This window comes from Cucurbita pepo, chromosome LG20 (genome assembly GCF_002806865.2).
Source record: "Cucurbita pepo subsp. pepo cultivar mu-cu-16 chromosome LG20, ASM280686v2, whole genome shotgun sequence".
In the NCBI taxonomy this organism is placed as follows: Eukaryota; Viridiplantae; Streptophyta; class Magnoliopsida; order Cucurbitales; family Cucurbitaceae; genus Cucurbita; species Cucurbita pepo.
In genome coordinates this window covers 1924820-1937259 of record NC_036657.1, presented here as the reverse complement: position 1 = coordinate 1937259, position 12440 = coordinate 1924820, and the positions used below count along the sequence as shown (strand labels likewise).

General features: G+C 34.5%; 2 protein-coding genes and 1 long non-coding RNA gene across 5 annotated transcripts; all 3 read right to left on the bottom strand.

Moving 5' to 3' along the window:
• Positions 1-1844: 1844 nt before the first annotated feature.
• LOC111782807 (serine/threonine-protein kinase AFC2-like) lies at positions 1845-5406 on the bottom strand. Of its 3 annotated transcripts, XM_023663606.1 has the most exons (11): positions 5171-5406; positions 4404-4596; positions 3904-4084; positions 3766-3814; positions 3557-3671; positions 3245-3336; positions 2970-3126; positions 2816-2880; positions 2607-2704; positions 2415-2517; positions 1845-2323 (listed from the first exon to the last, which is right to left on the bottom strand). In XM_023663606.1, the coding sequence occupies exons 1-11, from the start codon at positions 5270-5272 to the stop codon at positions 2177-2179; spliced, it is 1302 nt and encodes a 433-aa protein (XP_023519374.1). In that variant the 5' UTR covers positions 5273-5406; the 3' UTR covers positions 1845-2176. The 3 variants fall into 3 exon arrangements, with proteins under 3 accessions (XP_023519374.1, XP_023519375.1, XP_023519376.1); XM_023663607.1 differs by lacking the exon at positions 4404-4596 and having other exon boundaries at positions 5171-5405; XM_023663608.1 differs by lacking the exons at positions 3557-3671; positions 3766-3814; positions 5171-5406 and having other exon boundaries at positions 1877-2323; positions 3904-4539.
• A 1412-nt stretch (positions 5407-6818) lies between these two features.
• LOC111783212 lies at positions 6819-8133 on the bottom strand. Its single transcript, XR_002813323.1, has 2 exons — positions 7739-8133; positions 6819-7521 (listed from the first exon to the last, which is right to left on the bottom strand). It is a non-coding gene; the product is annotated as an uncharacterized LOC111783212 (long non-coding RNA).
• A 1983-nt stretch (positions 8134-10116) lies between these two features.
• Positions 10117-12284, bottom strand: LOC111782665 (BTB/POZ and TAZ domain-containing protein 1-like). Its single transcript, XM_023663463.1, has 4 exons — positions 12043-12284; positions 11839-11972; positions 11454-11757; positions 10117-10910 (listed from the first exon to the last, which is right to left on the bottom strand). The coding sequence occupies exons 1-4, from the start codon at positions 12223-12225 to the stop codon at positions 10380-10382; spliced, it is 1152 nt and encodes a 383-aa protein (XP_023519231.1). The 5' UTR covers positions 12226-12284; the 3' UTR covers positions 10117-10379.
• Between the last annotated feature and the right edge of the window lie 156 nt (positions 12285-12440).

Below are 12440 nucleotides of genomic sequence, written 5' to 3'. Positions count from 1 at the left end.
TTTTTTTTTTTTTTTTTTTTTTTTGTATGTTTTCTCGTCGCTCACATGTATTCAAGAAAAATTTATATGGTGTCACCCAACATAGAATTGTTTAAAGTAAAGCACGTTTAATCATGGAGTTCATGTGATTGGGTTATCGAAAAGAAGATGCATCTTATTGATATAGGTTGTGACTTTCGATTCTTTTAAGTTTTTCTTAACTGTCCTATCTTCATAATTCCTCTCATTGGAATATGGTCCTAGTTCATTCATGTACCTCTTCTTTACTCGAGTATCACATATCTTATGTTTAGGTTAAGCTTTTCAATGTGAAACTATATTCCAACTAAATAAACATTTTAAACGGTAGAAATTCGAACATCTAACTTTTTTTGTTGCAAATATATGACATTTGTTTTAAGATAGTAGAGTTTGGTGCTAAAATTTTAAAGCATTTTGTTTTTATTCACGACTCGATTGAAACCTCTCATGTAATCCTCACCTCTCATGTTTAGATGGAGATTATAACGTCTTAATTATTTCACCAAACCTATACTTTATTTGTTAAGAATGGCCATAAATATATAGATTTACGAGGGAATGATTTGCTGGTTATGGAAGATAAGACAAAGAGAATGGGTTTTAATTTGTTGAATGAAAGCGATCAAATTCATTGTTTTGGAAGGTAACTTATTAGAGAACCCAACTGATGCTTTCGAGGCGTATACTTCATTCAAAAAATGGATAATCTTTCCACAATTTCAATTTCATGTAATGTTCTTTAAATGCTAAAAGACACCAAATAATTCACACCTTACCAGGAAAACACTATCATTAACACTCAAATTTCTCAATTACTCTGATATTCTAACAATAAAATAAGAATTCTTTAAATTTTTTTAAAAAGATTTTGTCGGTGCTATAAAGCTCTATAGTTGGATCCACATTTACTTCCAAACCGCTCTATAGTTGGATCCACATTTACTTCCAAACACTAAGTGAGTCAAACAAGCTAGCTCTATAGTTGGATCCACATTTACTTCCAAACACTAAGTGAGTCAAACAAGCTAAAGTTAATTTGTATTCAATTTATACCGATCCTTATCGACAAATGTCTCTTCTTTTACTCACAAAGCTTATCCGGGAGATGTCTTTTATTTGCATTCGCCCTTTGGATATTTGCATTCACACCCTTGGAGATGTCTTTTATTTGCATTCGCCCTTTGGATATTTGCATTCACACCCTTTGGAAAGAATCGCTAAATCAAGTTTTGGAATCCGAGAGATGTCTTTTATTTGCATTCGCCGCCCTTTGGAAAGAATCGCTAAATTATTTGCATTCGCCCTTTAGATATTTGCATTCACGCCCTTTGGAAAGAATCGCTTCCGAGAGATGTCTTTTATTTGCATTTGCAGCCCTTTGGAAAGAATCGCTAAATTATTTGTGTTTGCCCTTTAGATATTTGCATTCACGCCCTTTCACTAAATCAGTATAGAAATTCAGTAGAAATTATATTCAGTTAGAGACCCATGTTAGTAGAACTTATAAAAGATAGTAGAATTGATGGTAATGTTGTATATCAGTGGAGATCCAAGTAGGTCAAATAAAAACAAGAATGTTGCTTTGAAGTGAAATATTTAATATCTTCTCACCAAGGGAGCTAATTGGTTACCAAGTCGCATGGTTAAGAACATAAAAACCTCTAAATAGACAAAATTGCAAATATGAGCAAGCCTTTATGAACAGTACTTTCTATACAAAATTAACAATTTCATGCGTATAAGTTTCTATTAACGTTTCTAGGATACATTTTCACGATAGTAACTCATAAAAATTAATAACATCATCACCCTATAATATTATGTATCACAATTCCAATAGTTTTTTATGATAATCTTGAAGAAATGGACAGCAAATGTCATAAAATGTTAGTGTATATTCTTCTAAACAAGTTAAAACATTAGTAATCAACTGAACTGCAATTAAGCACAAATAGTGCTTGCATTGCAAGCCTCTGATAGGAGTAAGCGTATCTATTTACAACATCACGGCAAAATACTCGGTCTCTTAGAGCCATACAAAGGCACATCACGATCATCGATCAACAGATACGCAGCTGTACAGTTGCATGAAGACGTTGTGAGTGTTTAAAAAGAAACCCAAATACCAGTTGGTTAATTAAACACAGCACAGCTACTATCTCCTCAAGGGATCCCTTGTAAAGAAGGGGTGCCTTAGGGCTTCACGAGCCGTTAGTCTATGCGTGGGATCATATCGAAGCAACCCTTGCACGAGATGAATCAATTCCCCAGCAGAATGGTCCACATGCTGCATTATCAAGTTCTGCATTCGATTTCACAAGATAATTAGTCTAAAGTTGCGACAAGAAGGCTCAGTCCAATCAAACCGATAAGCCACTACTAAAAATACAAACCGGTAAACGAAGCAGCTTTTGAACGGCCTTGATACTATCCCTCGAAGTAGCACCTTCCGGCCAATCTAATCTACCTCTTCTTACGTATTTTTCAGCATGCCGACTATGGACACATTCAAACAAACAAAATAATCAGAATTTTGCTTCTTCACTACTTAAAACCAAGAAAATAAAAGATAAGAAATAACTCACTCTACTCGTTTCAGCATCTCTTGCGGCAATGGACCAAGCACCCGCTCCATCATAGCCAAGTGCTCCAAGTTCTCATGAGTTTGAAACAGTGCTTCACCCTAAAAATTATTTCGTATTGAAAATTCAATTACACAATACAACACTTGGATGAATAAACAAAAGAAGAATATATTGAAATAGACAAATTACAAGACAAAAGAAGCACATACCGAGCACAGTTCGACAAGGATACAACCAACACTCCATATATCACAAGGAAAACTCCATCCAATACCTAAACGATAAACGTGGTTAAGTCATGCCACGCAACACAAATCAGAACAATCGAAAAGTGAACTATGAAACATGATCAAAATTCCTTACCAAGAATAACCTCTGGAGCTCTATAATGCCGGGTTGATACAATGTAATTCTGATCTTGACGATCATAAGTGGTGCTGCCAAAATCAATCACCTTAATAGAACTTGACTTGGGCACTCTTTTGAAGTTGGAACTATCCCTTGGTGATCGAGAAAAATTCTGACACAAGTATAAATAATGAGTAACAAGAACATCATTTAGCTAGTAATTGGTCTTTCACAATAAGAACCACCAGAAATACAGATTACAAACAAGATCCAGAACAAGCTATAAGTACCTTGTAGTCATGTACTTTCATATAATCTGCAGAGACCAACAGTATGTTCTCTGGCTTCAAGTCAGTATGTATCATTCGTAGATCATGCATGACTGCAGTTCAAGGGTCAAAGAAATTATTAGGATACAAGACACAAAATAAAAGGAGACCGACTCATCATACCATTTAAATGAAATTACAAAAATGGAACATGAAGCGGATGCAAATAATCATTTTAGCTTAAAGAAATCTGTGGAGTTAATGTTTTGTGACACACAAAAGGACAATAAGAATGGGAAAAGAAAGGACTTGGTTCAATAAAATACTACACACATGCTACACATTCCAACAGTTGTCTGCCAATGTCACGAACTAGGTCAATGGGAAAGGAGCGATAATTGTTTTTCCGTAGAAAATCGTATAAGCTTGGCCCAAGCTTCTCAAACACCTGTTGACACCATTTAAGTTCACCCACAAATTTTAACTCCCCATATTTGGTGAATCGGGGAAATTAATCCATGATAAAACAGCCTTATACTTACAATACAAATATGGTTACGATAGTCAAACCAGTTCCGTATTTGAACACAACTGCAAGGAATAGAGCAATTTAACCATAGCCACAAAGATGACAAAAGCCACAGAGTGACAACAATGGCATAAAGGAGAGACAGACTCACCGGTTGCCACCTTTATCATGCTTTCCAAGCTGTTGCAACACTTCAATTTCTATCATAGCTGCATCACGATATTTCCTGATTCCGCGCACAATTTTTATTGCAACCATTTCCTTTCTTTCTCTGTCCCAGCATTCCAACACCTGTCCAAAAGTACCTTCTCCCATTTTACTGTGTATTTTATCTGCCACAGAAGAAAAAGAATTGACAGAGTAAGAAAATAGATATTTCCCAAAATCTAACCAACCTTTAACCATCCTAAACAAGTAATGATTATGAAAATAAAAACATAACTTATGTCTGAATGTTCAGTTCAAAAATAAATAAACATGGGTGATCATGATGGATATTATTTTAAATACAATTTATGGGAGTAAGAAAAAATTGAGGAAATATCCAACATTAAAAATGAGATGAGGAACTAAATTATAAGAGAAAATTTCTACAGTGATCAATTTTGATAGCGCATAAAAATTTGTTTAATCATAGTCAAGTGTAATTACAGCGAGAAGTTAAATTTTCTCCAAGCGCAAACATGTAATGTCCATCTTTGTCATCTTCTCGCCAGGGGGGAGAACCATTTCGTGCCACTCCCTTAACAAATAGTGGATTAGAAGAATGATCTGAAGGTGCTCTTGAAGATGCAAAGCTTGGCATATTCGCAATCTCTTGTCCACAACAAATTCCTACCTGAGCCTACACACAGTCACCCATTCATGTAAAAGTTTGCCCTTCCTAAACCTAATATCCTCACCCAAAGTCTTCATTTTGTACAACACAAAAGAAATTATAAGATTTTGTTGGAACAATGAAAAAAGAAATACATATAAGCCAGATGCATGGTAGACAGACACGGATGAGGTAGAAAATAAAGGGAGACACCTAAGTAAAACAAATCGTGGAATGGATCAACAACAGATAATCAATAAGAAGAGGCAATTCGGAATTAACCATCCATCTGAATAAAGAACAATACTTACCTGATCTTCTTTTGAGCTTACAAATAAAATAAAAATACGTTAACACAACAGATCAGTAAATAAACTTCAAGAAAATAACCTCGACTCATAGAACCTATCAAGAATACTGAATGAAAAAAAAATTTAAAAAAAAACGTAAATCAACCAAGGTAAATCTAATAACAAAAAGATTATACCTCGGTGCGCGACACTAAAACATACCTAATCAAAGAAAAACCCAGCAGATGTAGCTCTACAAAACCAAAATCAACATAAAAATCAGATCTGAAAGAGAGGATCGGAGATTATACCTTAGCGGCCTCGGGGACAACGTCCCAGCCCAAGCGAGCCCTCTTTCGGGGCCTGCGATCGAGATGTGTGTGAGGAAACTCGATCATGCGCTCCATCTCCATGATCTCGCACAACGAAGCAGAGCCTTGAAAAGAAGAAGAGAATTGAAGAACCAGATTTCCGGGGGCTTTGAAGAGGGAGATGAGAAGAAATATTCTTCCGCAGAAAGAAATTTGTGGAATGGAATCGAAACGCAACCCTAATTTTAACCTAACAACGAAGCATATGGAGGATGAGAGGAAATCCAACCGTCCACGTTGCGGAGAAGAAACCGTAGATTTTGAGAGAATCTCTTTTCCCAAACTCGGTCAATGATTTTAATAACCAATCCAGGGTTAATCCTAACCATGGTTCAGTTAGCTTTTCTTTTTTGTGTTCAAAAGTATATGCTTCACGGAATAGGATAAGATACCAATTTTCTAGAAAAAAATATACAAATTAAATTTTAAAAAATAAAATCTTCAATTACTTACGTGGGCCTAGTTCTGGGCCTTTGACTGGGAATATTATTGGGCCTAATTTCTCTATAATGGGCTTTGTTTGGTTCCAAGCATGGGCCTTTTTCAGAAAAAGTAGGATTCTTGCTAGCCAGCTGGCTGTCCACGGGTGAGGACGTAAAAGACTTTTCACTCTCCTAAATCTAATAATATTTAATAAGTAAAAAAATAATATGAAATAAAATTTCTAAAAAGTTAAATTTTAATAATACTTAAAATATATATATATAAAATAAATATTTCTTCATTTAGGAACATTTAAATACAATTCCACCGAAAATTCGGGGCAGATTCTTATCGGGCTCTTGTCCAGTAGGTTAAATGAACATATCCACCACAGCTGATACACAATACGGTAACAAAATAATGATATTAATTATATGAATGAACTTTGTCATATGAGGAAGATATGTTACTCGATTCTTTCCAAATGTTGCTAACCTAATAATGGGAATAATAACGATCGATTTCTGAGTTTAATGACATTTCCAAACAAAGGTTAGGGAATTCATTAGTTTTACCCTATAAATTCCCGCTATGTACCTATGATTTTTGTCAAACATGAAGAACATGTCTTCTTCCACTCCAATTCTGATGACTTTTACTCTTGGTTTGTTGTCTCTTTTCAGCCTCTCAATGTTAGTCAGAGCAAACGAGAGCTTTGCCCATAATATTTGCAACAAGCTTCAATTTAACGGAGTCTCAAAGCTGTGCATTTTCGAGGTTGATTCGGATCATCGTGAAGATTTGAAGTCAAGTATGATAGGTCTTCTAACCATCTTCGTGAATCACAGTATTCGTAATTTCAACGACAATATCGTGTTTCTTAAAAGAGAGATCAATTCCGGAGGGTTTGTTGGTGAAAAAAGAGACATGTTTGAAACATGTTTGGATAACTTTGAAAGAGGAACTAATGATTTGCAAAAGTCGATGCAGATACTGCTAACACAAACGGGGATTGACGTGTATCAATTGCCGACAACCAATATGGAAAAATACGTAAGTCAGTGTGTGGAAAATTACGAAGATATCCCTATCCCTCGTGAATGGCGGTCTCGTTACTACACTTCATGGGATTTATTGAATCTTATTTTAGCAATGACTAATCTCATTAAATGTAATAGTTCATTCCCATGTACCCATTGATTAATACAATATCAATAAACTTATCCGTTTGAATTTTCAATAAACGATACTTACATTGTCTCTTAATCCCTCTTATAAGACCAATTCACAGGTCTAAAGGGTACACCAGTTTCCGGTAATCATGCGATATTAAGTTTAGAGCTGACTCAGTTCACTAGGTTGACTATTTTGCACGAGCGACTAAAAATTTGAAAATGGTGGGCGTTGAAATGTCTCTCCAATGATGGTCAAGATAAAACTTTGAAATTATGTTTATTTCTTGATCGGCCATTATGCTGCAATTCTGAAATGAAAAGCCTCTCTTTTGATGCCTATTACTTTGCATGTCACATCTACACCCGGACCTCGATTATTGAACTCAGCATAAAAATTGTTGGGTCTAGGTTAGTCATTTAGAAATGACTCCGTAAACACAACGGTTGAATATTGTCTCCATGGCCAACTTAGAGTAGCAACATAGTTCTGAAAGGAGAAGCCGCTTTGGGACAATGGTTGTTCTTCTCAAGAATCACGACTCTTCACAATGGTATGATATTGTCCACTTTTGAGATCAAGCAGATTCTCCAAGCTCAAATGTCGGGCCATAAAATTGTCACCTTTGACCTTGGCAAAATTCTCTAGGGCCATAAAATTGTCATCTATGACCTCTTACTTCAGATCTCTTACCTCTACACCAATTAAAAATAAGAAAATTAGTAAAAATAAAAAATTAAATAATATATTAAATCATTTTTTTAATAAATTTTTAAATATTAAAAAATTTAAAATTCGAAAATCTTACGAGCATCATTCGTTTATGTTTCTTACCTCCCACAGAAAGAATATAGCATCAATACAAACGTTAAACACGTACTAGAAAAAAACAAGGATGAAGTTGTAGCTTACCAAAAGTCGTCAAATTCACAGGCCCAAAACCAGTGCTACAGCTCCTATTGTCAACAATGACGGTAGTAGTTGCATCATCGTCTATTAATGCAATTGAAAGCCTTTAGCAACGTGTCGAACTTCAACATGCTCTTTACATACATCAAGTTTCACATAAATGCAAAATCGTTAATTGATGCAGTTGTTATATACTTATGAAATCTCCACTTCCGTCCCAATAACATTAAAAACCATGCAAAGACGAATATTAGATAAAAACGCTAATCCGTCATCTCAAAATCATTTGACAACAAGAACGCTCATCCGTGCCTTACGTAACATCTTCAACAACAAGAACAGAGAAAAAAATGGTAGAAAGTGTAAAGATAAAAGAAGGGATATAAAGGTTGTAAGGCAATGGAAGCAGTATTTATAATAGTTAATATAAATAATGCTCTGAGGATATGATATTATCTATAAATAAAAAATTTTAAAAAAATATTAATGATATTTACCGAATAAAGAAGAAAATCAGCATAATAAATGACAGCTGGCAAATAAGGAAAGATATGTTACTCATTTATAGCCAAATGCTAATAACCTAATGTCACACATAATTTCCATTTTTCCACTAAGTATCTAAACTTTCTTCATTTAACCTCTTTTTTGTGATTCTTTTAATTAATATGCTGATTTTCTTATCTAAATAAAGATTTAAATCTCTCTCAATTAATAATTCCACCGCTAAATTGGTAGAACTTAATTAATGAATTAGGTTCGACTTATTTTATGTATCCAAAGATATTTTGAAGTTTATATGCATCGTTGATTCTTTTAATACTAAACATTAGGATTGAATTTAATTAGACAAATTAAATTGACTGACCGAATCTAATTCTTACCAACTTTAGCCGTCAGTTTATGGTCTGGGCTTGTGCTCATGAACTGTTGAAAGCGTGAAAATGTTCAAATGGACTAAATCAACTAATATTTTTTTTAATTATTTTTGTATTTTTATTTATTCAATATTGTGAATGTGTTGTATTTTTCTTAGTTTAGGTTATAACAATTGAGCTAAATTAAATTTTTTTAATCAATATTATAATACTTTAATTTATATTAACATTTTATTCGAAGTTTGATTTTGATTATAGCTAAAACAAGCCAAAGATGTTATCAACGTAAGACGACGCCGTTTGGTTGTTGACTATGGTAGATATTTTAATTGTTCTTGGCACTGTATTAATGATTAGATGGAAGAAAATGGTTGTTGAACGAACCCAAATTCTGAGAAAACCTAAGCCTCCACCTCTCCTACGCCTGTCTTTTTCAAATTGTTAAATAATAATAATAATAAATAAATAAATAAATAAATAAAAACCTAATTACATGAAAAACTCGATCAACTTAATTTAATTCATACGGTTTTAGTTGGTTAAACTTGAATAAATGTAAATTTAATTTAGTAGATTTGCCACTAAATTGGGTAACATCTCATTCAAATTTATTACTAATTTAAAAATTATTCTTAATAATTATTTATATATTTTTTATTTAATTTCATAACCATCTAAAAAATAATTTTTAATCATATGATAGGTAATTTTTCAAGAAATTGAATTACAAATTTAAATTAAATATTTAAAAATAAATAAATATTTTACAAATAAATAAATGATTTGAACCATCTGATTCAGTCATTATTTAATTGAAAAAAAATATAACTCTAATTTAGTCATTATTTAATTGAAAAAAAATATAACTCTAATTTATGAACGCTCTTAAATGATAGTAGGCTCAAGTTTGGAGGGGACAAAGATATTTTACCTTAAAATAATTTGGGAACAAAGATATTTTACCTTAAAATAATTTGGGAGAGTGCCATTTCTACGGCTGTCTTTCCTTCCCATTCTTATTTGCCAACATTGATCATTGGAAGACAGCAAAAATATCGAAATGTATTAATAATATTGATATTTAATAATTAAATAAAAATAATTTGCGTTCATTAACATTAATTTATACGTTAATTAAATTATACTTTTATGATTCATCCTAAGCATAAATATATTTTTACATTATTAAAATATAAAATTTTCAAGAAAAATGATACCAATTTGTGATATATTTTTTTAAATATTGGAAGATAACTAAAAAAGTAAAATAAACCGACAATTTCCTTTTAAATTTTAAATAAAAATAAATTGAACTACCTAGTATACAATTTAAATAGAGTTTACAAAAAAAAAAAAAGAAAAAGAAAAATATAACTAATTTCTTATCTATATATTTTATTTTATTTTAAACAGGTAATTTGGGTAGAATAATTTATTTATTTACGAAGGAAATTAAAAGGCAAAATAATAAAAAAAAATTTAAAGAAAAAAAATCCCACACGATAACAAACATAAATATCCATTTGCATATATGGGAGGAGGAGGGAGGTACACGGATTTCACATCCTTTTTTCTAACAGTACTTACTTTTTTTTTTTCTTTTTCTTTTTCTGTTTTTTTGTTTTTTAATTTTAATAATGCTTTCATGCATTATTCCAATGGCTTTCATCTACTCCCAAACAAAAAATAATTTACAAATCACATTCCCCTGTTTCCAGTTTTGACCACCCCAATCCCAGCCCCTCCCCCGTTGAGTACCTGCGTCGTCATCTCTGCCGTCGACCCGACTGCAACCTAAAGCTCCCGATCCTACGCTGTCTGATGGCCCTCTCCTCCTCCACATCCGGCATCTTCACATTGCTCAAAGACAGGGAAGACATGGCTTTTGCGGAAACCACTTTCCTGACAAGCATCTTCCACTGCGCGTCGTCCTTGCGCTTGTTGCCGTCGTCTGGCGACGACTGCTGTTTGAATTTCCGGCAGAGAGGGACTTTGCAGCACTCGGAATGGTCGCAGATGGAGGAGTGGAGCTTCAGGAGCTGCCACATGCGCTTGCACCGCCCACATCCTACGCCGTTGGTCCGCTTCTTACACGTGGCGAAGTGTTTGATCAGAAGTTGGAGGCCGTGACACGTGGAGTAATGGCTGCAGGGTTCTCTCTCCTTCTTTGGCTCCACGTTGTAGGGCCCCACTATGGTGCACCCTTCTGAACATATGTGTTCTAAACACTCCATCGCTTCGTGTAGCTCTAGGTATAACTTCCTCTCTTTTCTTATCCTCCTGTTCCTCTGTTTCCTCTGCATACACAAATTTATCAGGAACTTTACTTGTTTTAATTTTATTTATTAATTAACAAAGAAAAGTTAGTATGATCACGTTACGTTTATCAGTACGACCACGTTACATTAATCATTTTATAAAAATGCTGCAAAATCCAATGATTGTAGCGTTAACATTTTTTGTGAATTAAGAATATCAAAGTCGAGCAAAATCATCGATGCGTTGAACTCAAGCAAATCCAGAAATAATTTCTGAAGTCAAGCAAATCAAGAAATAATTTGATTCAAAATCAAGCAAAATGTAAGGAAACCAACACAGAAGGTAAGAACTATAAGAATCAAAACTGAATAAGAAATAAATAAATCTTAGCGATGAAAACAGATTAGCCTTTTGGTTTAGGTTCATAGAATAAATTTTTCCTCTAATCATTGTATATTCTAAAATTTGAACTCAAAACTGCAAAAAATTTGCCATTATTTCATCGATGTGTTGAAGAAGAAATTTCTCAAGAACTAAACAGAGAAAATAAAATAAGTAATGGAAAGGGAAATGGCGTTTACCGATTCGGTATCGTCGATGAACTTAAGAATATCAAGCTCAAGCCAAGGATCATGATCTTGAATAAACTGCCATCCCTCAGTTTTCTCAACGAATTTAAAATGATCAGCCACGAATTTCATGCATTTGAGGTAAAGATCCGATGCGTTGCAGAGCCTGGCGAGTTGCAGAACGTCCACAACGCTTTCGATCGTAAGCCGCTGAGCCAAATCTTTAGTACACATCGCTTTCAATTGCGGCACCATGTAAACGTGCGACAGAGCCAGTAGATGAATTCCGTGCTTCTCAAGATGCTCCACCGTGCATCTGCAAGGAAATTTTCCATCCTTTCCGTCAGAAATTGAAATCAAATCGAAACCGGAATTTGTAAGAGATGCAGATCTAAACCTAGAACTGTAGAGGAACCGAACGAACGAAACGACGGCGTCTGAGGGAACTCCAACGATCGAAATCACTTTCATAGCGCTCCGCTTCTTCCTCGGCCGATCTATCAATTGTTCGAGGACCGGCGAAATCGAAGCCTTCAATAAAATCAAATATCAGAAATCTCATTGTTATCAAAATCATGACCAGAGAGACTCGATGAGTTACCAGGATGCCGGAATGGGCCGGGATTCGAAGTCCACCGGAGGCAAGGATTTGGACGTCAGGTTCAGGAAGCTCCCTGAATATGGAAGACGTAACGATCTGGGAGACAACGGTGGCCGGGAAATTGCAGTAGAGGTCGTCGGTAAGGGCGGTGGGAGGGACGGAGGCGGCAAGAGTAGATTCCATTTCGTAATGGGGAGCGATGTGCACGTTTCTCGGCCCCTAACAGAAACGATCAAATCCATTATATATATACAGCGCTCCACAAGAAAATTGCGGAATTATATGGAGCTTTTACAGTTGTAAATCTGCCCACCTTCCTTTCCACCGCATTTGCTGTTCCTGTCCTCATCTGCCGTGATATGCACCGTCCACCCAACATTATTTTTAAAATTATTATA